The sequence below is a fragment of the Gymnoscopelus braueri genome (assembly GCF_963280865.1).
Source record: "Gymnoscopelus braueri genome assembly, chromosome: 2".
Classification (NCBI taxonomy): domain Eukaryota; kingdom Metazoa; phylum Chordata; class Actinopteri; order Myctophiformes; family Myctophidae; genus Gymnoscopelus; species Gymnoscopelus braueri.
Genome location: NC_137604.1, coordinates 11,554,921 through 11,582,119, shown reverse-complemented (window position 1 = coordinate 11,582,119; position 27,199 = coordinate 11,554,921). Strand labels below are relative to the sequence as shown.

The window sequence follows — 27,199 nt, the reverse complement described above, 5'->3', positions numbered from 1 at the left end:
CTGGTGCACGGTGAGGCTGATAGTAACAGACCATGACTGCCCCCAGCTGTCTAATAACAAAACACACACACACACACACACACACACACACACACACACACACACACACACACACACACACACACACACACCAGACAGTGTGTGTGTGGCCTGGTGTTGACCCGTGTGCACAGTGGAACAGGTGGTAATGATAGATGATGCTCTGCCACACACACTCCTACAGATGGTGAGAGAGCTGATGTAACACTCGCCTGTACACACACACACACACACACACACACACACACACACACACACACACACACACACACACACACACACACACACACAGTCTGTGCGAATTACAAAGCTTGGTTCAAAGCTCAATTCTGATTCCTCAATTACGGCATTCTCGCAGTCCGTTTCCCATACGATATTCTGTATTAATAGACCGTTCCTATGACTACCAGACCGTTGCTATGACTGCCACACCGTCGCCATGACTACCAGCTCGTTGCTATGACTAACAGACCATTGCTATGACTAACAGACTCGAGTAACAGATCTTTCTATGAGTAACAGACCGTCCGTTGCCATGAGTAACAGATCGTTGCTATGAGTAACAGACCATTGCTACGAGTAACAGATCTTGTTATGAGTAACAGACCGTCCGTTGCCATGAGTAACAGACCGCTGCTATGACGAGCAGACCATTGCTATGACGAGCAAACAGTTTCTAGGACGAACAGACCGTTGCTATAACAAACAGACCATTGAAGGTAGGGTTCACACTTCGTTGTACAAGAGCGTTACACAAAAGTAGCGTAATAGCTAATCTACAAGCTGACAACGCAGTGCATCGAGCTTGTAGATCAGCCAATTTCACGGTTTTATAAATATTGAACCAATGTTAAAGGGATATTTCACTTTCAAAAAAACTTTTGGTCATTTTATCATCTACTCAGGCCTTTGTGAGCCCCACAGACAGTTTTTAAGTTGCTTGATTAATTATTTAGATATTTGATATTCATTTTATCAGACACGCCCCCTTCCTATACAAACCCATTTCAAACTCAAACTCAATTTTAACCATGTTAGATTAATCAAAAACACCCGTACTTGGTTCTGGTGACTCACCCTGCCCTCCTAATGCATGAGGGGGCCGTGTTTTTCCTTTTACTTTTTTCATTTATTTTATGTAAAATTGTTATTGTATTTTATTTTTTTCATTTTCCAAAAAAAATATTAAAAATAAATAAAAAAAGTAATTGGAAAAAACACGGCCCCCTCACGCATTAGGAGGGCAGGATGAGTCACCAGAACCAAGGACGGGTGTTTTCGATGAATCTAACATGGTTACAATGAAGTTTGAAGTTACAATGGGTTTGTATAGGAAGGGGGCGTGTCTGATAAAATGAATATCAAATATCTAAATAATGAATCAAGCAACTTAAAAACTGTCTGTGGGGTTCACAAAGGCCTGAGTAGATGATAAAATGACCCAAAGTTTTTTTTAAAGTGAAATATCCCTTTAAGTATTAACAAGAACTTGTGTCTATATAATAATTACATTGGATCCATTGGGAGACAGCTTCTTTTTTCTTTTTTTCATTTCCCGAACATTAACGGTTTTGGACGTACAAGGTTTTCACCCGACAGCAACACTTTGAAGGTTGTCAATCCTGGGTTACAGTCACATCACATAGATCAATGACTGGATGATGGAAGCAGAGAGAGAGAGAGACAGAGAAATACAACAATGTGCAAACACAGCAGCACGATTTGTGAGCTGTTGTGACAGGAGAAGGATGTCTAATGGAATACTATCACCTTAAGGACTACAAATCACTGCGTGTATCCCTACACTGTTTACACCAAGCGTGCGTTCGGAAATACAGCACTGAGCGCACTGGCCAATACAAACTAATAGGCGAGTGCGCTCCGGTGCGCAATTTTCCAAACGCACCCCGAATGACCTCAGTCGGTACATAGAAATACTGTACATATGAACAAAGCAATGCCTTGAATTATATTCGAATAAATTGCTGCTATTTAGTGAAAGCAAAACATTTAAATACTGCAGTCAACTCTCAAAAGCTTATACCAAGCTAACCTTCCCTATATGGATGTATAACTAGTTCTGACAGAACGTGCACAACTCTTATAGTTTGGTAAGATAGCCTTCCCTCTTAGTTGCAATGTAACACAGCTCTTTTTAAACTTCTATTTATTCCCATTTATATATTTTTTTTTTTTTTAAATTTTTATCCCGCGATTTTTGTAACCCATTTTTTTCACCCGGTGCCAATTTCCTAAGTGATCCTGGGCACTACACCAGCCCTACACCAGTATTACACCTGTCACCCCACAGTAGGGAGGCCAGGGCCGAGCTCATGCTTCCTTCAGGCATGAGAGCCAACTGACCTTCTTGTCACCTGACAGGGGGGAGTTTCCCTGGTTGGACGTAGCGCGTGGAAGGAACACGTTATTCCAACCAGTTCCCTTCCCCTCCATCAGGCGCCCCGGCTGTCATGGGGGAGGCGGTATAGTGACCAGGATTACTACATGTTTTTGTGAGGGTATTAACTACCCTAGGAGACACGGGGAGAACATGCAAACTCCACACAGAGTAGGCCCTTTCGCCAACCCCACCTAGGGTATGGGCGCTGATGACGCGGAGGAGAAGACACGCCCCCAGTGCCCACAGCGTCCCCGGCGGGAATCGAACCCAGGACCTTCTAGCTGTGAGGCGACAGCGCTACCGACTGCGCCACCGTGCCCCCTATTCCCATTTATATGTAATAGTTAATTGTACATACATTGATTTGTTTTGATAGTTTTGTTCCACTTTTCCTTTGGCAGTTTAAATGCATGTTTTCTCATGACGAGAGAGAGAGAGAGAGAGAGAGAGAGAGAGAGAGAGAGAGAGAGAGAGAGAGAGAGAGAGAGAGAGAGAGAGAGAATGTACGTACCACTTGTCCGTTCTGGGGGTTCTTGTGGGCGTACGGAGGACCTCTGATGTGGTTCCACATCTGACCTGATGTCATAGCAAACACCACACACTGAGAGAGAGAGAGAGAGAGAGAGAGAGAAAGAGAGAGAGAGAGAGAGAGACATAAAGATGCACAGAGAGATACACATGCAGACAGACAGACAGACAGACAGACAGACCGACACATACTACTGTATTAACACACTCTACCATGCAGATATTCTAGTTATATTGTATTAACTCATTGTCTGACAAGGTTCAAATCCAACACTTCACTGCCAAAGACACACATATGCGTCTTTTAGTCTTTTCAGTGGTTTACGGCATCCAGATCGATATAGAACCATAAATGACGTCATCAAGAACAAATCCACTCCAATGTTATGAGATTTAGAAAAACACATCTAGCTCAGATTTCTTCTCCCAGACTGCATTTTTGGGTGAAAACGAGCCATATTCAACTGCCGTTAGCTACAGAACGGACGATCGGGGTTACAATGTTTTAGTTCCGGTGGAAAGAAGAGAGACTTGTTTTTTTACATCGGGGTTGAAAAAAATTAACGGTCGATTGAAAATTAGGTAAAATAATAATATAATCAATTTAAAACAATCTAAATATCAAATGTAAGTTCTAAGCTCACAGCCCTAGTGTGTGTGTGCGCACGTGTGTGTGTGTGTGTGTGTGTGTGTGTGTGTGTGTGTGTGTGTGTGTGTGCGTGTCCTACCAGTGCAGCCATGGCCCATCCAGTCTTGTTGTAGATGAACTCCAGGTTGTTCCTCCTCAGGTACAACAGGCCTCCCACCAAGGACACCAGCAGGGCCAGAGCTATGGTCCCAGAGTAGTTAGGAGGACGGAACACCCGGATCTGTGGGGGGAGAGAGACACACACACACACACACACACACACACACACACACACACACACACACACACACACACACACACACACACACACACACACACACACACACACACACACACACACACACACACACACACACACACACACACACACACACACACACACACACGCATTACTATACTTCATCATCATCATCCTTCGACTGTCGTCAAGACCCGTGTCTTTCCATCGGGTCCTGTCGGCCATTGCTGCTCCCAGTTCTTGGAATTCAAGTCCTGTGTCCCCGTAGATTGTGTCAGGATGTGAATGAGGCGTGGTTCCTCTGGAGTTTGGACAATGGCGGGAGCCGCCATAGCAGGATATCCGATATTATAGTATACACATTATACGATAGTATATACTATACTTGTGAGCAGGGATGTTCGATATTTACTTTTTTGCCGACATCCGATATTTTCCGATATTGTCAAACTCCTAATTTTCAATACCGATATCAACTGATACCGATATATGCTGGCCTTTTCACCAAAAGTCAACTAATTGTCAGTTAATGTAAGAGCCAAAACTGACCTAAAACTAGAACTTCTGGAGTAGGTGTGACAGCATGTAGTTCCTCCCACAGTGGTCCTATTTTCATGTGAATATCTTGCAATATCAGAGAGGTGATGTGCAGATCCTTTGGGATGATAGCTGGAGGCTTGGACTCCGCTGGCGTAGCAGACTTACCGAGGCGGCCTCCAACTCGCAATATCCCGTCTTGGAGCATTGGGTCTAGCTTGTATATAGGACTACTCCTCTTCAGGTTGTGTGTTCCCTTTGCCAATGTTGAAATCTCGACTTGGAATCTTTGATTTTGACTGAAACTAATGATTTCCGTCTCTGCCTTTTGTAGATCTTCAACAGTTAGGTCTCCTCTGCCAACTTTTGCCTTGCAGGCTTGCATCTGTTGTGCCACAGTAGCTTTCTGTGTGTCTGGATCAGAGCCTTTGCATGCTGCTTGTAGCTCTTTTATTTTCTTACTCAGTTCTCGCCATTATAGGTAATAACATCACATGACTAATACAATAAACATAGCTATAATATCAATATAATATCTAATAAATCTAACATAATACAGTGATGTTGTAGGTTTTCAATTATCGGATCGAATGGGTTAAGCTCGATCACAGCGAAATAGGAGACATAGACGTGATTGGTTCATATCATTACACGACTTGGCTGAATGCTTGATTCTGATTGGTCAATCACTGAATTCAGTGGTCTGTTATTTAACATAACACTGTCTAATCAAAGACTCAGAGCACCTGGCTCATATCAATCCATGTCGCTTGATTGTGTGCCGTATCCAACATGGCAGCCATGTAAACAAACTGTCATTAACAGCTAAACATTGGTTACAAGAATGTTGGTGCACACATTATCAACACTTCCCATTGTTTTCCGAGGTGACTGCGTTGCACTGGACGCACCTGGCATAAATGTATGGAATACTTGTATTCAGTGATGCAAAGTAACTAAGTACTGTACATGTACTCAAGTACTATACTTAAGAACAATTTTGAGGTATTTATACTTTTACTGGAGTAATTCCGATTTTCAGTACTTTTGCTTCTACTCCACTACATCTCAGAGGCAAATATTGTACTTTTACTCCACTACAATTATTTGAAAACTTTTAGTAGTTACTAGTTACTTAGTAGATTATTATTACAAAACATACATTAACCACTTCGGCCCTATACACATTTCGGCCATATGAAAATAGCCGATCTACAAGCTCACAATGCGTCGCGATGCGACGCATTGTGAGCTTGTAGATCTGCTATTTTCAAATGATTTTTATACATTTGAAACGTTTGAAAACTTGTGAAATGGGACATTCTGCATAATGAGTACTTTCTACTTTTAGTCCTTTAAGTCCATTTTGATACCAATACTTCTAAATTTTGAATTCCGGACTTTTACTTGTAACAAAGTAGTTCTACATTGCAGTATTGATACTTTTACTTAAGTAAAAAAGGTGAGCACTTTTTCCACCACTGCTTGCATTACCGTAGGCAATGAAATTCCTTCGTTTTGTTGCTTTTGGGTCAATTTATTCATGCCTTTATTAAGTAGCCGTGTAATAAGCGGGATAATCAATGCGGGGAGCAAGTCCATTATTGAGAAATAAACCCCTTCAGGATGACTAGACCCCGATGCAATGTCTAATCACCCTTTCGTGGGTTTATTTATCAATAATGACCCGCTACCCATTGATTATCCCTTGCATGTATTTTTCTCGTCAGGGTCTTGAGTTGAAAAGGTTTGGGAACACCTGGAACAGAGAGATGGAGAGAAAACACAAAGGTGGAAGAGAAAATTCCGGCTTTGGCAAAAAAAAAAAAGAGTCAGAAGTCAGTGAAATGTGAATGGAAATGACAGGCCAGAAGATAAAAGCTCGAGCGTGAAGCATATGTTGTTTGAATGGAAGGGTCTGCTGTGTTTTTCTGACTTTTTACGACCCAAAGACCACCACCCACCTTCGCCACGCAGTGCGGAATGTGCTGAATTGTACGTGTGGCCTTTTGCACGTTTGACACAAAGGGGAACAAACACGGAGGAACTATCTATCCACCACGAGAGAGAGGGAGAGAGAGAGAGAGGGGGGGAGGGGGGTGAGAGAGACCAAAGTGCCCGGGGTGAAATTCTACAAGCGGATTGAGCGGTGTGATGTCTTTGTATCTCTGTCAGAACCCAGCGGCATGTGAAATGCATTTGTTGAGTTTTAACCCATTCAATCCGGGAACACATACTGTGTCATTTAAGATTTTTTAACTATAACCATTATTCAAAAAATAGCAGATATACAAGCTCATAGCACGGCACCGGATGCCACACAACGAGAAATCGTGAAAAGTTTTGCAAATCTTTGAATATATATATTTTTAAGGCGTACATTTTAAACTCAAATCTTTGCTTCAGTTTTGTGTTGAAAAAAACATATGTTGCTTTAATATCGGTGGTTCTCAAACTTTTGTCATGTCAAAATGTGCGCTATGAGCTTGTATATCTGCTATTTTTGAATAGCCAAAGAAATCTAAAAGGACGGAGATGCGTTCCAGGATTAAATGGGTTATAGAACAGATGTAGTGTTTGTAAAGGACATAGATTTGACTCTTCCTCAGAACCAGTTTTTTTTTTTTACGTTTTCCAAGTGAAAGGATTCAGAGTCATTTCTGTTCCCTGGACGCACATACATACAAGACGGTTAAGCCTTGTTCCGTTCATCGTTTCACGCTATAGCACACCCGACTAGAGCAGTCTCTCTTTTTATCACCTGCTATAACCCAACATGTTGGCCGTGTGTGTGTGTGTGTGTGTGTGTGTGTGTGTGTGTGTGTGTGTGTGTGTGTGTGTGTGTGTGTGTGTGTGTGTGTGTGTGTGTGTGTGTGTGAGCACAAACGTCTGTGTGTTCCCGACTACCAAGCCAACTAGTACGCCAAATTGTCAACAAGCCGGGCCTGTTAGTGAACATAACAGTTAATGTTCCAGCAGAGAGAGTGTGTGTGTGTGTGTGTGTGTGTGTGTGTGTGTGTGTGTGTGTGTGTGTGTGTGTGTGTGTGTGTGTGTGTGTGTGTGTGTGTGTGTGTGTGTGTGTGTGTGTGTGTGTGTGTGTGTGTGTGTGTGCGTGCGTGCGTGCGTGCGTGTGTGTGTGTGTGTGTGTGTGTGAGAGAGAGAGACAGTGATTGTGCCAGGATGGGCATTGAGCATGGTGCCTGCTGCCATTGTTGCCATTGGCTGAGAGTAATACATGTCGTTGCTGTCGGGCAGAAACCGGCCTGTATCTCCATGTTTTAACACTTTTTGTGTTTTATTTCGTAAATTAACGTCCTACTCGATCATACTACAGCGTCACACAAAATCATCAAAAGTAGCAGATCTACAAGTAGATACTACTACTACTTTTGAATTTCAACAGAGCAACAGAATGGCTGTCGTGTTGACTGGTTACATGGGTGGGCCGCGCATGCTTGAGATGATTAACTCTTTCACTGCTAAGGACGACATTTGTACTATTTTTTTCCCAAAGGCTCAGCTTACCAAGGACAACTTTTTATGACTTTTTGTGTTTTTTTTCCCACTAGATGGCGCTTTTCTCTAACACATGAGTGACCATTTGATACACAGATGCACACAGAACCAGGAGATCACGTGATCCCAATATTTACTGCTCCATTGACTTCCTGTTTAACGTCTTTGGGAAATCGTCTGTATCTCGCCTCCTGTGTTTTACCATGTATTTTGGACGAGTCGTCCTATTTTCAACGGCCTACAACAAGTGGACGGAGGGTCGCGATGACGTTTTTTTTTTCTTTTTTCGTGGAAGCACAGTGAAACACCCCGTGATTACCAACTATCAGGGGATTGATCATACTGGAGATACATAGTCTGTGATAGTCTGACTTCAAAAGGTAAGAAAATCAAAAAATCTCTGGTAGTGGGTGCACGCAGACAGAAATAAGTCTGGCAGGGGGCGCCCGCTGGCCTAGCGGTCCAGGCGCATACCACATACGCTGGTAATTCAGCTTGACAGGACAGCATGTCGCGGGTTCGACTCCCGATCCCGACAACCTTTGCTGTGTGTCACCCCCCCATCTCTCCCCGTTTCCTGTCAGCCTACTTACTGTCAAATAAAGGCATAAAAGCCCAAAAGAATATTTAACCCATTAAGACCTGGAAAGCATCTGTGTAACTTTTTGATTTGAGCTAAAAAAGCATTATTTTACACTTTGGCTATTCAAAAATAGCAGATCTACAAGCTCGTAGCGCGGCACTCGGTGCCGCGCTACGAGCTTGAAGATCAGCTATTTTTGAAAAATTATGAAAATGTGTGCAAATCTTTGAATATATATTGTTTTAAAGCGAACATTTTTAACTAAAATCTTTGCTTCTGGGGGGTCCCTGGAACAAAACATTTTGAGATGGGGGTTGGCGACCAAATTCATATCATTTTGGGGGTCCTTGACATGAAAAAGTTTGAAAACGACTGACATAGAAACATAAGTTTTTCAGAGAACCGTTTTCTGAAAGACATTTTGCAGAATCCCAAGACATTTTGCAGAATCGCAAAACCTCAGGCCTCAATGGGTTAAAAAAAGAAAATAAATAAGTCTGGCAGTGAAAGAGTTAAGTGGGCCCTGATCCAGAGAAGGTTGAGAACCACTGATCTAGAAAAAAACATATTTAGAAAATATAAAGTACATTTGAAGACTATGATACTCGTTCATTAGTGTGATATGATCTGATCCACAGATGCTACATGTCGTACTTACTTTGTAGATCCATTATTGTTAACACAGCGCTGTTATGTTGTATAAAACGAGTGGAATCAATTTGGTGTATTGTTAGGGGGGGGATTGCATTGTGATATGTATCAATTTGCCGACAGTCATGCCAATAGAGCCACTTTGCACTGGATTGAATTAGAAAGAGAGAGATGAGAGGAAATGAATAAAAGATGAAGGGAGAAAAAGGCCACACACACACACTGAGAGAGAGAAAGAGGTTTAGTCCACACACACAAGTCCTTTAACTACTAGACTAGACCGTAGGTCTGTGGACCACCAAGGGGTCCTTGAAAGGGTTCCAAGGACCATTTGGAATCTCTCCCTCCGCGCGATTGGAGCTATTGTCAGCTGTTCGGACTCCTAACTCCATTTGAGCTGGATTTGGGTAAAGTGGTGATAATATAATGACACATGCCAAGTATCTGACAATGTATAAAGTCACTATACCAACTTTGATGAGGCAGTATTGCTTTGTTTTGAAAATATACGGTTTTCTTCCTTTCCTGAAAAGTTTATATTTTGTATTCTTCATTTCCTGAAAAATGAGCGTTTATAGCAGGTTGCTGTTGGACAGCAGAGATATATTACTACTGCATATCGTCGCTGTCGGGCAGAAACCATATTTTCTATTTTATTTTTAATAAATCAGTACTATTGAACGTCTGTGTGTGGGTTTTACTAATATTGAACGAATGGAAAGTATGAAAGAGCGCTTCTGACTAAACCTCCTAACTCCATTGGATCCTCAAAACAGTCAAACCACCAAACACCAACTTTGGAGATTTTCGTCGTTTTTTTCCATCATTGATTAGAATGACGAAGTCAGATGGAAAAAAAGCCCAAAGCTCCACTTGAGCTGCATTTGGGTAAAGTGATGATAATATAAGGACACATTCAAGTATCTGACGATGTATAAAGTCACTATACCAACTTTGATGAGGCAGTATTCAAAGTTGTACCGTGAGGCCGATACTTTTTCAGATCGGCCTCATGGTGGCGCTATAACAGGCCAGTTCACGCTTTGGCCTACAACTCTTGAACCGTAAGCCGTACAATAAAACCTTTGTTTTCTGTGGATTCCTTAGATCATGACATAACTTTCTACACAGATCACTAGCAGTGTCCAGCTAGTCTCATTCTGACGGGGGAGGTTGGAGCTCCTTACGCTGGACATGCCGTTCAGGGCCCTCCATGCAAGTGCCTTCCTCACTTTAAGATCTTGCTTTGTTGACCCATGAGCCCAGGTACTTGAAGTCCTTGACTTCCTTAAGCACAGTGCCTCCTGTTGTTGTGAGAGGTGGATGTTCCGATGAGATGCTATAGGTGATAACCTCAGTTTTCTTGGCATTTAGCCACAAACGTGAAATGGCAGAGAAGGCCAACGTTGGCACACTCTGACGCCACTCTGTTCGAAGAGCTCCTGTGCATGTTCCACGTGGTTTGAGAGCAGGCTGATGTCGTCCGCAATGTCCAGGTCTGTCAGGACTACTGTGGGGTGTCGCCTCGACCTCCTAGGTGTTAGAGTGAAGCCAAGATCCTGCTCTCAACCACTCAGATTTTGTCCCACACTCGGTACACATGATCTTTGTGGTCACGTGATCCTGATGTATCAGTCTGCTTTTTCAGATGCCATTCTGATTGGCTACGATTGGCTTTCAAAGTTTGTGGGAGGTTTTGCACATTTTGCACATAATGCCACAAATGATGAACACAGCATCTGATTGCCATGACACTTTGCACACAAACTGCCAGTAGGCCAAGGAAGAGCCTCCACCACAACCTTTTTCAAATCAGCCAGATGGTGGCACTATAACAACCACTTCACCAACTTCTTGAACCGTAGGTCGTAAAATAAATAAATACACGTTTCCCGCTGGATTCCTTGGATCATGACGCAACTCCACATATACTGTAGACCCCGGTCATTAGTGCCAGACAAGATTCTCTGCCTGTTTTCTACAAAACACACTTTTTGCTACTACTCCAATAAGTTCTGTCCAAACCTCATACGGTACATATTATCGCTGCAGTCATGTCTTGGTTTACCTGTGATCCTAGATTACTGCACTGCACTGTCTCTCTGCATTTGATGTGTGTGATTACCTTGCTTATTGTAAGTCACTCTGGATAAGAGCGTTTGCTAAATGGCTAAATTGTAAACTGGATAGAGAGAGAGAGAGAGAGAGAGAGAGAGAGAGAGAGAGAGAGAGAGAGAGAGAGAGAGAGAGAGAGAGAGAGAGAGGTTAAAGCCATCAAAAGAAAAGGAGAGAACAAAAAAAGCATTTCTCTTCATAAGTAATGGCTGCCATATTTCAGAGACATTGCGGGCGCCTCATGCAAAGTCATCTGGCCCGGTATTTTCAGAGGCCGCTCAATACTATGACCCATAATGGGGGACAGAACTCATAGAACCAATGATTGATATGGATCCAAAATGGCTGCCATTGATCTCATTCATACTCAGCTTCCCCCCCCCCGTGTCCTCATTGTAATTCCAGCAGCGAGAGGCGCTCTAAATCGAAGGAAATAGTCTCCTGTTCTGGGCCTTTGGTGCTTGTCTTTGTGTTTGCGTTTCTCTTTCATGTAAAACTATCCATCTCTCCTGGCTCTTTTTTTTTTCTTAACATTCAACCGCCCTCTCTATCTTTTCCTGTTCGGTTCTTTATTTTAGCGTCAAAGTCACGTCGGGGCGTCTGAAAGCTAGCACTTAGGCTAAGTGCTCTGTGTTGTTCTCCAAAAACGCAGCTCTGTTGAATCTCAATGCATCATCGCTAATGCTCCGAGTTTAACTTAAAAAGTATGGAGTCCCACCTCTGGAACTGGAGTTCAGGAATGTTAGCTGGAAGGTTGTTTGATTCCTGGTACTCACTGCTCCAGTAAAAGGCTTCATTTCTGCTCGTGGGAGCTGGTGGCGCAGGGAGACTCGGATATCATTTTTAGATTCCTTTGGCTATTCAAAAATAGCAGATATACAAGCTCATAGTGCGGCATCGAGTGCCGCACTATGAGCTTGTAGATCTGCTGTTTTATTTTTGAATTGTGGAAAATTTGTGCAAATATTTGAATATATATTTTTTAAAGCAAACATTTTTTACTCTGTTACAACTTCTGGGGGGTCCCTGGAACAACATATTTTGAGATGGGGGTCCACGGCCATATCATAGAAGATATTTGTAGAATCCCCAGAAGCAAAGATTTGAGTTACAAATGTTCGCTTTAAAAATACATATATCCAAAGATTTGCACACATTTTTCATAAAATTGCAGATCTACAAGCACATAGCGCGGCACTCGGTGCCGCGCTATAAGCTTGTATATCTGCTATTTTTGAATAGCCAAAGAAATCTAAAAATGACACACAGATGCGTGCCCGGTCTTAATGGGTTAAAGCGAGCGGTAATAGCGAATAATAATATTCTATGAGTTTTCAAAGGTTTGTGAAAACGCTCTGAATCGCTGTCAAGGTCGGCTATAAACAATGTTGAATTAATAAAGATTTGAAAGAATTTAAAATAATTAATGATCAGCATTGCCCCTTTGTTTTTAGAAGCATGATTCAAGGACTCAAGTATTCACTTTTTAATGTTTCTGTGCACACAATACGTGCATGGGCACGTGGGTGCGCGTGTGTGCGCGCGTGTGTGCGTGCGTGTGTGTGTGTGCGTGTGTGCAAATGCATGCATGCGTGGCCTGTGTGCAATTGTGTGTGCACGTACCTGCACATCAGTGCGGTCTGCGATCCACTTGGCCAGTTGTTCTGAAGCGAAGCCGATCCTCTGCAGGTCGAACGTGTCGGCCCGCTTCGGTTTCCCCTTGGCCGGGAAATGCATGAAGGTAGGAGCACTGTTCATGTTCAACTAAACACACGAAGGACAGACAGACAGACAGACAGACAGACAGAGAAGACCATGTCAGATTCCAACATGTGTGCTATCTGACAGGCGTAGCGACAAGCATGCACACTCGATTTCCAAAGCAGTGGGTCGGGATCCATGTTTGAGTCCAGACCAATTTGTCTGGAATATCCCCCCTTTTTTGTGTCTTCCGTTAAAAAATTATGTTTTTCAAAAAGTTAAAAAAATAACTTGGTGCCGCGCTATGAGCTTGTATACAGTATCTGCTATTTTTGAATAGCCAAAGAAATCTAAAGGGTTAAACTACACAGACGAATACACCCTATACGATCCTCAAGCCTGATGTGGAGCATGAAAACGAGTACAGGCAGGTATGCCTATAGTTGCAGAAACCACTGGTAAAAATAATAACAGTCAAGGGAGTTCCATTGATCCTAGGAAAAAAATGTTGTTCCACACGACGTGCAGGTCAATGATTTGACACAGTTGTAAAAGCAGCCGTAAATTGCCTGCCGTTTACTCACAGAGCGATGTGCCTGTGCCTGTCTGTGTGTTCACATGGGAGCAGGGTTCATTTAGTCAACTATGACGAAAGATGTTGGTCGAGTACCTTTTTTCACTGACAAATTTTGTCAACAAATAAAAACTAGACTAAAACATTAGGGAGGGACTAGTGGAGAAGAGATCAATTAGAACAAAAATGTTATGTTTGGTTGCGCTCTGAAAATAGAGCGACGCGTTGTGAGCTTGTCGATCTGCTATTTTCGCATTCAACCAAGTGTAAAATCAGCCATTACAATGCCATCAAGGTCTGCCAAAATAACATTTTGTCGACAAAATCAACTGTACATTTAGTCTAAAATCTTGTGAAATTTAGTCGACTAAACTTTTCAGATGACTAAAATATGACCAGAATATGAACGCTGGCGTACAAGTGGCTAAAGATGAATTCTACGTCAGAAATAGCCAACCTGTTCATGGAGGAACGGGAGGAGTGGAGGAAGGGAGTAGATGGAGGAGTGGAGGAAGGGAGTAGATGGAGGAGTGGAGGTAGGGAGTAGATGGAGGAGTGGAGGTAGGGAGTAGATGGAGGAGTGGAGGAACTGTGTATTGTCTCTCATAGAATGGTGGTGATCTCAGAAACTAAAATATTTCTGCAATATATGTGACCCAGGCATGGGCACTGAAATGTGCAGCAATTCTCCACTAGTCCCTCCCTAACATTTTAGTCTAGTTTTTATTTGTTGACGAAATTGTCATTATATTTAGTCTTTTTTTTGTCATCATAGCTTAGTTTTTATTAAAGAAATATAAAGAAAAATGTCAGTGAAAAAATGAAGTCGACAAAAAACATTCATCAGTCAAGGGAGTTAGTCGACAAAATTAACACTGGTGCGCAGCCAGCTCTGCACAGTTTTGATTGTTTTGATTGATTGAAAATTTTATTAGGCAAAAGAATGTAAAACAACACAGTTACATTTATAATACTTTTGTCTAAAAGGTCCGACCAAAGTTGGGGTCCTTGAATTAATTTCATAGACATATATAATAGCAACCAAACAGTTCAAATCAACATAAAAAAACAGAGAAAAAATACCACTATGTACAAAAAAAGCATCATGAAAAATAAAATAAAAGTATATATAAAAAAAGGGGTGAAGGGGGGTCATCTGTCTACAGGGAAACTGGTACTACCTCCTCTTATGGCCTCCAGAAAGATGAGTTTTTAGGGCTGTTTTGAATGAGCCCAACGAACTGCATTTTTTGAGGGATGGGTTTAGGCTAGATTGTTGTTTACGCTCCCTCTAGTTTCGTGACTGTGGGTGTCACTAACTTTTTGGAGGTATTTTGACAGATAAGCGGGTATAGGGGGCATTTCGTGCAAATCTGCATTTACAATTTTGAAGACCAGTCCCAAAATAATTTTAAAGAATAGATGTGCAGGGGAGAGAAAGAAAGGAGACAAAGGTACTGGATATTGGTTTGTTTTTATGGACGTTTTCTGAAAGCATCTGTCTGTCTCTGGTCTTACTGATTGCTTTGAAATGTCAAGGGGCAATTTAGAAAGAGCAAAGCTGGAAGAAAGATGACACAAAGTACAGACAAGGCCTTGGAGATAATAATACTAATTATAAACTTGATTTTTAAAGCAATTCACAGGGCTACAAGGGTTCCTCCTATGCCGTCCCCCTCAGCTTCCCCATCATCTAATTAAAGGGCCAGACCACTTTGGTAGAGGTTTGAGGTTGTGTGATTGATTTAACTCCAAAGTTGGGCAAGAAATAAAAACATGTCAATGGGGAGCATATTTTGATCAATTTCTAATCAACGGAACAATCATTTTTTATTTCTTGCCCACCTTTGGAGTTACATCCTCCTATAATTTGACAAACCTCTGTAGTGGTGGTGAGACCAAAATTGTTCTGCCCGGTTCTCCTCAGTGGCTGGAGCAATTTGCACAAAGCCATTGACCATTACCGTGTGCACCTAACAGCGAAGCCTGTTTTTCGATTTCCCCAACTGTCAGCTGTTTATTCGCGTTTTTATGTAAGAATAATGTCGCCATGGTTACGGCTGCCCAGCCGTGGGATGACCCCGCGAGCTATGGGACGAATGTCTCAAACTGCACATGCGTCGAATCCACAGACCCACTGTGTTACACTCTTGCCGTCTGCCACACGCACACACAGAGAGTGTGTGTGTGCGTGTGTGCGTGTGTGCGTGTGTGCGTGTGTGTGTATGTGTGTGTGTGTGTGTGTGTGTACGTTTGCAACTACTTTCATCTGCGCACTTCACCGAGTATGGACTAGTAGTTACATAGTTCATAGGACCACAATGGTCTTAACCATTTAGCCTTAACTCACTAACACACTTTTCAACTAGTCACAGAATATATTTAAAAAATATCATTTTGACCGTCCGTTCTCTAGTTATTGGGCGTTGAATATAGCATGTCTCGTCAAAAATGCAGACGAAAACAAGGAAGGCACGATACAGCCGTTTCCCCAAATACGCTAAGCAGGAAGTGAATGGTGGAGGAGATCTTGCGATCACGTGATCTCTTGGATCTGTGTGTGACTGAGAATGAATTGGTCACTCATATCTTAGCGAAGAGCGCCATCTAGTGTATAAACTAAAAACACACAACAGGCGTCAAAAGACATCTTTGGCAGTCTGGGCCTTTGATTTGCAGACGTCAAAAGACGTCTTTGGCATTGAATGAGTTAATTCCTGACTAATAAAGAATTCAATCAATCAAAGGAGATCATGGACAAGGTAACACAACCCAAACCTATCAACCAAAGTGTTCTTGCCCTTTAAAACAAGTGTTGAGAGAGGAAGGGGTAGAGAGTTGTACCTGTTGGAAGACGTCCGCTCCTTCATCGTAGTCGACCACAGTGAAGAACAGCTTGTTGGAGAACGCAGACGAGTAGCGCCACGAGTTAGCCAGCACCTGGTACTCCTCGTTAGCCTGCCTGACACACACACACACACACACACACACACACACACACACACACACACACACACACACACACACACACACACACACACACACACACACACACACACACACACACACACACACACACACATTACATAGCTGTATTGTACTGTCTTCATATTAATTAGTTAAGCCCACCATACTCTTACGAAAAATAAGCTCAAAACATGTCATGACAAGACGTGTTGTGAGCTATACACATTTTATAAAATAGAAATGTAGGATTGTATATTAAAAAAGAAATATTTGCAGATTGAAAGTGTTGATGGTTATCACACAAACAATTACACAATTTTAACGATACAACCCCCATTCACACAGCCTCTAATGGCCTTCTAACTTGTCCTACAATTCCCACAATGCATTTTGGCGGCAAGCGATCGGCCTGGCTTGGATTCTATGATTGTTAATGGAACATTAGCCCTGCAACAAATAGAGATAAAGTTAAAACTCATCATTCATGCAGTGGGTACATAGTATCTATCTGCTGGATGTCGCATCGAGCCTCGCACTTACTGATGGTTTTATTCCATTTATTCACATGTGATGGCAAAGGTAGCGACAACTGCACCGCTAACACGCCGCCGGTCCATTAAAGCCAATGAAGCTTAACCCGAATGAATATGAACTGAACTGGACTGGAATTAATTCAACAGAAAGAGAGAGAGAGAGAGAGAGAGAGAGAGAGAGAGAGAGAGAGAGAGAGAGAGAGAGAGAGAGAGAGAGAGAATATGACAAATCTGCCTCTATAAAAGCCTGTCTCCCCAGTCCTCTCCCAGTTTATTTGACTTTTGCACCTCACCCACTCTGCACCTCATTCAACATGTATTTTGAATGAGGTGTAACCCATGCAACCCTCTCACCCACACTACACAATCTACTCATGCACACACACATTACACTACTGACTTTACTTTACTTAATATTAAGTCATCTGGTGTTTTTCCACTTCCAGTGAGTCTCGGTGCCACGCTATGAGCTTGTATATCTGCTATTTTTTTATAAACGTGAAATGTATTAATGACAGACACAGTTTTTCTATAAATATACTTGTATTGCTCCAAATATTGATGATTTTGCGTTTAGTATTGTATATCTTTATATGTCTTGATGAATTGAATACATAGGACCACAATGGAAACAAGCCCCCAGGGCTTTTTGTGTTATCCTTTTAGCATTGCAAACTGTTAATACAGTATTCAATCAATCAATCAAAAACAGTAGACCGTACTAACACTGATAATAATAATAACCAGCCTCAGGACAGTAACACACTTCCGCAAGAAATCGACTAAATCTAAGACGAAACCAAATGATCTGTCAACAAATACAAACTTATGAAAACCAGCGCCATTTAAGGAGAGTTGCATCACTTCCGTTCACTTCATCGGGCCAGTCCGTGGAGCCGAATAATGACAAAGCCTTGAACCGGACGTTTACGGAACGCACTGGAGTCTATGAGCGCTTGTCACCATTTCGAGTTTACATCAACCGAGTGACCGGCGCTGTTTTCCGCCCCCAACTGTGACGCATGCTCTCTAATACAAGGCTCTTATGAAACCTATAGGATTGAATAGAAAGCCTCAAGTAAACGTCAATGCTACAGTACCTGGCTCTATAGACAGTAACTCCGTGGCACTTTACCATTGAGACTGATAGCAAACAGGGAACAGCCTTTCACAGTGTACTGACTGCAGTGAGCTCAGCCTGACAGGCTCATTTACTTTACTTTTACTTTACGTGATTTTTTATTGACAGGACAATGCATATTAATGGACGTCACATAGTCCTGTTTATTCAACGGTCCAGTGAGTAGATAAAATAAAGCGACGTTACACGCTTGTTGTTTGGACTTTGGGAGATGCTGTGTCGGTTAAGTTACAGTACATTACAGTAGTTGATTAAGTTTGTGCGGGTGGTGGGGAGGTTTTTCTGGTATTTGTGCTGCTAAGTTATAAGAAGAAAAAACATTGCCTGGCTGTTTTTTGTTTTGGTATTATATGAGTGTCCCTGTTAGGTGCGGTTTAGCTGCCGGGGTAAAAGAGGTTGGAGGGTTTAGGCCGGGGGGTGGATTACGTGCAAGGAGCGGCTGTATGCATACCGGAGCGTGCACATTCGGGCTCGAGGGCACAGCTAAGGGGTGCATACCGGTTGCATTTCCTACCCCTTGGTATAAGTTAGGTCTTTGCGGTGGCCTTCAGTGCGTGAATTCCCTCCGCAAACCGGCATGAAGACGGAAAGAGTTAGTTTGGGGACTAAAAAAGCACACATAAGCCAGGACGGTTACCATAGAGGAATTTGAGGATTCTCCTTCAGAGGAACTGTTCATTCAGTGCACCAAAGACCAGTTAAAATAGCAGAGAAATACAGGATTAAAATGGAGTCCGGTGAAAATAAATTAAAAGAGAGCGTAATGGCAGTGTTGAGAGAACATTTAATTGAAAGAGTTTTCAGTTGAGGAACAGGAACCTTTCCCGTTAGATGCCGCAACGGCGGTGCCTTCTTTACCTGTAGTGACACCAGGGTTGACGTTCGACCAACAAAAATAATTAATGGAACTACAGATGGAGCAAATTAAGTTGCAAGCGAAGTTAAAAGCGGAGCAGGATGGAGTAAGGCTAGATACTCAATACGCGATTGAAAAGCTGAAACAGCAGACTGAACAGGCTCAGTTGGGGGTAGAGCAGGCCAGGTTGTATTTGATAAGGGACGGTAAGATTTCAGCTGCGGCACAAGTATCTACAGAACCTGCAGGACAGTCCGCAGGGGGGTTTTGATATTAATGGAAATCTACGTCTGGTGCCCTGATTTTATGAACGTGATCCAGAGGTATTTTTTGCAATGTTTGAGCGAGTGGCCGACGTGCGTAAATGGCCTGACTCGGCGCGCAGTTGCGTCACCTCCGTTCACTAAGTCCCAGCCTGCCAACGACGAGTTTGGACAAGGTTTTGTTTTCAGTAGTTTTCCACTAGATGGCGTTGTAAACTATCCTATGGATGATGCTTTCACTGCCTGATGACGACATACCCGGAAATGACGTCATTTAATAAATAAAAGCTAGTTTACTTCCTGTTTGTATCTCTGCTAGATCTCCGTTCCTCCTGCTTTACGGCAAAACAAGCCTCATTGAAACGGTCATAGCTCTTGAATGGAGGATCACGACCGGACAATTTTTTCCTCTACTGCGACAACCCTGTCCGTGTAATGTGCCGATATCCGGGAGGACAGCGGTCAGAGAGAATATTCCATGATTTTTCAAAGGTACAGTAACATTGTTTAGTGTTTTTGCTGGCAGCACACTATTACACTATTGATCTGGCAGTCAAAGAGTTAACTGTTGTTTTGAGCTGCCTACCCCAGGCACCCAGGGGATACCTGGGGGGCTCAGTGTCCCCATAGCAGGAGCCACATTCTAACAGACCTCTAAACTCCACAAATCTTATCCGAGGGACAGGCCTTCATTTTTCCTTACATTCCCTCTGTTTTTATGGAGGATTTTCCCAGTGAGGGATGAGGGGAACAGCCCAGGACTTCCTGATCTCTGTGTGTCCCCCAAAGGATCTCATAGGAGCTCCCCCCCACCCCAGTTACCCCCTATACCCCCTGGGGTACATAATAGACTTAATAGACTAACACTCCTTCAAAACCGCCATAACAGAGTACCTGCCTGCAATTTTCAACTGGACCTAGACAAGTCTAGCTTACCAGAAAATATGCCCCCCACACACTTTTTTTTCTATAAATATACTTATACTTGTATTGCTCCTAGTATTGATGATTTTGTGTTTAGTATTATACGTCTTGATGAATTGAATACATAGGACCGCAATGGAAACAAGCCCCCAGGGCTTTTTCTGTTATCCTTTCAGCATTGCAAGCTGTTAATATAAGTATTCAATCAATCAATCAATCAATCAATCAATCAATCAATCAATCAATCAAAAACAGCAGACCGTACTAACACAGGTAATAATAATAACCAGCCTCAGGACAGTGACACGCTTCCGCAAGAAATGCGACTAAACCAAATGATCGGTCAACAAATACAAACTTATGAAACCCAGTGCCATTTAAGGAGAGTTGCATCACTTCCGTTCACTTCATCGGGCCAGTCCGTGGAGCCGAAATAATGACAAAGCCCTGAACCGGACGTTTACGGAACGCACTGGAGTCTATGAGCGCTTGTCACCATTTCGAGTTTACATCAACCGAGTGACCGGCGCTGTTTTTCGCCCCCAACTCTGACGCATGCTCTCTAATACAAGGCTCTTATGAAACCTATAGGATTGAATAGAAAGCCTCAAGTAAACGTCAATGCTACAGTACCTGGCTCTATAGACAGTAACACCGTGGCGGAGCGCTTGACCATGGTGACTGATAACAAACAGAACAGCCTTTAACAATGTACTGAATGCAGTGAGCACAGCCTGACCAGGCATAAACAAAGTTGGCCGTGAGAGAGGACAGTCTGTGCTCTTTCACCGCGGGTCAAAGAGTACTTCTGGAGGCACAGCTCCACTTTATGACCATGTGACAAACACAAAGATATAAGAACATAATACCACCTCAAATTCACAAAAGAATAACAAAATTTACAAATAAAATAATAGATTTTGACTCTGCCCAGGCAATCCCACAAAAATGGGTGACAACACATGTTGTGGTTGTTGTTGTTGTTCTTTTCTTATGTTGTTTGTGTTGTTTGTTATGTATTATTTTTTGTATCATATTATGATACATAAATAATCCATAATAAATTATATAAATAATGCTTTGGCAATATTACAATTATTGTATTGACAGAAACAGATATAAAGAGAGAGAGAGAGAGACAGAGTGAGAGACAAACGTACAGGCGGAGAGAGATAGAGTGAGAGGCAAACATAGAGAGAGAGAGAAATAAAGAAAAAAGGAAGAAAGAAAGGACGGGGAGAAGGGAGGGAGAGAACAGAAGGAGAAAGGTAGAAGTCGAGGAGTAGGAAGGCATGTGGAGATAGTTGGAAGATGGAGGGAGGAAGGGGGAAGAAAAAGATGAGGGAGAGTGAAAGAGAAAGTAGAAGAGATAATCAATTAATGGCCAATTATGTTATAATGACTAATTATTCTTTGCCTCAGTCACTTTTGTCCCATGAAGCTCAGATCAATTCATAGCTAATAATGCACAAACCTTCGATCATTACTTATCTCTGCTGACAAGATGTAACCTTGTACAATCAGAATCACGGTTAAGTTTATCTGGAATATCAGACGAACGCTTTGATCATTTCTGGACTCAATTTGTTACCGGACAGCATGTGCAGAAAGACTATAAAGACTATAAATGTGAAGTCACACCATTGAAAGTAATAGCTGAACACCTCTCAAGATGGCGCCACCTGTCCATTGAACTCAATGGACGGGGCGGGGCAGCCACTCGTTCTAAATGCTTGAAGGACAATTCAAAAGATCCACAAAACGTATCACCCTAAATAATGTGCAGCAAAACAGTACATCAGTTACAGAACACACGCAAAAAAACATATTAACGTGTTTTGGTGTTTTCGGTGTTATCCACCAGATGGCCCTGTTCGCAAACCAGCGATCACCATCTGAGTCCTTCAGAGGCACTGAGGCAGCAAAACCATGTGATCACAAAAAAAAACAGCGCGTTGACTTCCTGTTTGAAAAAAAAAGAAAGAAAACACTTTCTTTTGTGCTTTCTGTTGTTGTGGGAGAAAACCACTCCTCATTCAACTGCCCATATATGGAATGGCCGATCGCGGCTGGCCATTTATTTTTCTCCGAGTGTACGAGACCCCGCTACGTCTTTTACCGCGATCGACGGGTCGATCGCTGTGAAGAATAATATTCTATGATTTTTCAAAGGTGAGTGAAAACACTCACCTTTGAAACTGTGGCAACTAGACAATGTTTTTTTCTGGCACTGAATGAGCACTAGGAGCTCTCCTTCCCGTGTGTTAGCACTCTCTGAGTTAGTGTTTTTTTGTGCTCTGGGCACCTCGAGTAGAAAATCGTTCCAACATTTGGAGAGGAGCGCCACTCAATCAATGTCACTTGCTTCGACCGAGAAATCCAAATCGAGGAAGGAACTATAAATATCAACAAACATGGAGGAGAGAGGCTGATTGCAACCGTACACCCACACACTCATACTGTAAGGATTACATTTCTGGCATTCATGTTCTCGGTTAGCTTTTACATTATGTTGTGCTCCATCCGCCCTTGTGCCTGTCAAAATGGTCCACTCCAGTGCAAACTTTGGAAGCCAATCTTAGCCAATCAGAATGGAACATGAAACATCCGACAGATTCAACTTGATCACGTGACTATAGAGGTAATGTGTACCGATTTGCGTGATGTTTGGACAAAATCTGTACGAGTAAGATCCAAAAATAAAAAGCCTGTGTGAAAAAGTTCTTCTCTGGCCTCCAGGGAGTGTGTGTACATAGTTTCACAGAGATCTGTCCAACGGTGCCGGAGATAAGCTGTTCACAGACGGACGGACGGACGGACAGACGGACGGACGGACGGACACACAGACAGGGGCAGAAACATTGTCTCGGCCACGCCTTCGGCCTGGCGAAGACAAACAGTTTGAGTTGATTTTATTTCATTTTGGTAAAAGAATACGAGTAAACACAATATAACTTAAACCCAGGATAAACACATAAAAGTGTAATAAAACAAATGTGGTCCTGCAACACAAACAAAAAATAAATAGTCCAATAAATTGCATAGCACGCAGCACGTCACATGAACGACACAATACTAAACACTGAAAACCTCCTAAAATCCCTAACATCAAACCATAAAAACACAAATCTAAAGTGCATCGCTAGCCTGTAGCATATTCTATAACAGTATGTTCACACTTTTTTTATAGGACAGTTTAGATCGAGACTGCCTGACACACAGAGGCAGCTCATTCCAAACAGAAACACACACGTGTTTCCAAATAGAAACATATATACGTGTTTATATATAAAATAACTCTTGCCACAACCTTTGACTCATGTACCGTTTGAAGTTGAAATATAGATACGAGGTTTCTGCCCGGCAACAACGTTATGGAGTATTGCAGTATGCTGTGCAAGGCAATGATCTCATCGTTAAACGTCCAATAAGCAAAACGTGCGGTACAACCATACATGACCTCACCGCTACGGGAAAATGTACACCATACATCCAAACCTGACAGGTGGAATGTGAAAGTCCATACTGCTCCGCATTACATACTGACAGTGTTGTAAACTGTATTTGTGTCCAAATGGGGCTATAAGCCAGGGGTTTCCAACTTGTCCATGCCAAGGACCCTCATTTAACCGGCTGTGGCCCCAATATTGTGAAATAGTCAAAATAGCCGATCTAGAAGCTCACAAGATGTTGCATTGAGACGCGTTGTGAGCTGGTGAATTGGCTATTTTCACTATTATTCATTTACTTATTACTTATCAATCATTAGGTGTCTTCTTTTTCCTCTCCATTACAGTTGACCCTCACTTTGAAAGCCTGTGCTGGGGCTTCATAGCTACTGTATGGCTCACTATGACAGAGCCAGAGTGTGCATAGTGCTGTTAATATGGCTATAAGCAGAAGCCCAATTACTGTGGGTCTACAAATGTAATGAAACATTTTGTTCATATGAGGTGGGCACTGCTGTAATTTATGTTGCACAAAGAATAAGGACGTTCTGACTAAAAGCTACACCATCCTGCGTATTTGTACTGTACGGAAGAGGACCCAGCCACAAGTTAAATGTTACATTTAGCAGATGCTCTTATCCAGAGTGACTTGCAATAAGCAAGGTAAACACATGCATCAAATGCAGAGAGACAGTGTAGCGCCTCAGTAAGATCACAGGTAACCAAGAACCTAGCACCAGTCTAGATAGCACGCTATCTAAATTGCTAGTTGCATCCAGACGCAATCTTGTGCCATGTCCATACTGTTTACTCGCGTTTGTCTCCGGCGTTTTCCTATTTACACAGACCACAGTACAGTATTTATCCCCCTGACTTTTTTTTATCATCTTCCATTTTCCATTTACCCCTCTCTATCTGTCCTAGGTGTTCCTTTGACGGCCCTCGGGCACGGCCAAAGCATAACGAATGAGATAGATACATGAATGTATTCATGAAGGGAGGGACGGCGTCAGAAAGGAGAAGTCCAATATGTGACCCCAAAAATAGAGGGGACGGAACGGAAGTGAGAGATAGGGAGAGGGGTTTTGAGAGAGAGAGAGAGAGAGAGACAGAGAGAGAGAGAGAGAGAGAGAGAGAGAGAGAGAGAGAGAGAGAAATACATTCTCTTTCAGTGTCATGGTGACTAGACTGGTCTTGAAGAGGTAATTGTCTCTTCCCTTGCTCTCTTCTCAAACACACTTATTTACCCGTTTCCTTATTCCATTTATTTTTGTTTTATTTGTCCTGTGCGTCGGCCTGGCGAAGGCGCCGTTATGACCGGCTAAGCGTGACCCCGGTCCTCCTGCACGAGAAGATAAATGGTATAGGACACCAGACACGCTTTCTCTCTCTCTCTCTGTCTGCCTTCCTCTTTCTCACCCGTTGGCAGTGGTGGAAAAAGTACTCAAATTCTTTACTTAAGTAAAAGTACCAATACTGCAATATAAAAATACTCTGTTACAAGTAGAAGTCCAGAATTAAAAATTTACTTGAGTAAAAGTACAAAAGTATTGGCATCAAAATGTACTTAAAGTACCAAAAGTAAAAAGTAAATTTTTTTTAAAGTAAAATAGGTTTAAAGTGGTTAATGTATGTTTCATTATATCATAATTTATATCTGAAAAGTAACTAGTAACTAAAGTTTTCAAGTAAATGTAGTGGAGTAAAAGTACAATATTTGCCTCTGAGATGTAGTGGAGTAGAAGTAAAAGTATTGGAAATTGAATATACTCAAGGAAAGTACAAATACCTCAAAATTGTACTTAAGTACAGTACTTAAGTAAATGTACTTAGTTACTTTCCACCACTGCCCGTTGGGTCTCATTCGCTCCGTTGCTTTTCCACTCTCTCCATTTATGTCTCTCTCTCCCTCCCTCCCCCTACACACACGCGGTGTCTTATGTCAAGTGCCTATTATACAGGTTTTAATCAGCTCCCAGACGGCGTTTCCATGCGGCGACCGTGTCATTGTTGGGGCCATCGTCTTTGTAGTCGTCTGACGTCTGCCGCAAGTCGGCTCAAACTGGGCCGAGAAACGAGTCGAAAACTTGGGTCAAACAAGGCTGTCATTGCCGAGATTACAGGACGACCCGTCTTCCGGAACGGTGCTAAAAACAGCAATGAGAGTGCTCTCGTTAAGAGTCTTCAATGACATCCACTTATAAACACAGACAGTGGCACAATTTCCAATTTCAGACTGGAGCTCAGTGCTGCATTCGACGCGGTCGACCACAGCGTATTACTGGACTGACTACTAAATCGGGGTTGCACTTTCTGGCACAGTACTAAACTGGTTTGAATCATACTTAAATAACAGGGATTTCACATAATATGGCTTCCTCTAGTAGCTACGCCAGTACAATTACAGCCGAACATGGCATATAACATCTGTAACAGCAGTGCCCCTGAGTACCGTAGCAATCTATTTAGGAAGAGTGGCGAGGTTCATTCCCAACTGCCCCAGAGCCAGCAGACCTGTACTTACTTGCCCAGGTTCAAAACCAGAGGTGGAAAAAGTACTCGCATTTTTTACTTAAGTAAAAGTAGCAATACCACATTATAAAAATACTCTGCTACAAGTGAAAGGCCTGTGTTCAAAATGTTACTTGAGTAAAAGTACAAAAGTATTGGCATCAAAATATACTTAAAGTACCAAAAGTAAAAGTACTAAAATGTTTGAAAATAGCCGATTTACAAGCTCACAACACGTCGCGATGCGACGCGTTGTGAGCTTGTAGATCTGCTATTTTCAAATGGCCTTGGTATAAAATAGGGCTAAAGTGGTTAATGTATGTTTCATAATATCATCATTTATATCTGAAAAGTAACTTGTAACTAAAGTTGTCAAATAATTGTAGTGGAGTGAAAGTACTATATTTGTCTCTGAGATGTAGTGGAGTAGAAGTAAAAGTACTGAAAACTGGAAATACTCAAGTAAAGTAAAAATACGTCAAAATTGTACTTAAGTACAGTACTTGAGTAAATGTACTTAGTTACTTTACACCACTGTTCAAAACTAATATGGGCAAATGCTCATCTAGATATGAGGGAGCAGAAAACTGGGACTTGTTACCTGCAGACAATAAATAGCGTCAGTATTCATCTTCTTTTCAAGAAAAAGGTCCATGGCTTCTAGAAAACATTGCAGAATAGCATGGACACTTCATCAGATACTGTATGTATGCCATAATCAGGATTAGCATTATAGAGTGTGTTATGTATTGTTGCATTGCCTATTTTATGTAATGTTTTGTTTGTCTCAGACCAAGGACCACAATGGGAATAAGTCACTGACTTTAACCCATTAAGGCCTGAGGCCGCTTCTAAACATTTTCAAAATCCTAAAAAAAAAATCGGAAAAAAATATTTTAAAAATAATTTTCACTATTTTTCAAAAATAGCAGATCTACAAGCTCGTAGCGCGGCACTCGGTGCCGCGCTATGAGCTTGTAGATCTGCTATTTTTGAATAGCCTAAAGAAATCTAAAAGTGACA

General features: G+C 42.2%; 1 protein-coding gene across 1 annotated transcript in view; it reads right to left on the bottom strand.

The window, feature by feature from the left end:
- tusc3 (tumor suppressor candidate 3) overlaps positions 1-27,199 on the bottom strand; it is a 185,183-nt gene that overhangs the window by 56,134 nt on the left and 101,850 nt on the right. The window contains exons 3-6 of the mRNA XM_080447404.1: positions 16,377-16,494; positions 12,881-13,021; positions 3,697-3,837; positions 2,952-3,041 (exon numbers count right to left, since the gene is read on the bottom strand). Of these exons, the coding sequence (XP_080303530.1) occupies positions 2,952-3,041; positions 3,697-3,837; positions 12,881-13,021; positions 16,377-16,494 (490 nt within the window). The remainder of the gene's footprint in view (positions 1-2,951; positions 3,042-3,696; positions 3,838-12,880; positions 13,022-16,376; positions 16,495-27,199) is intronic.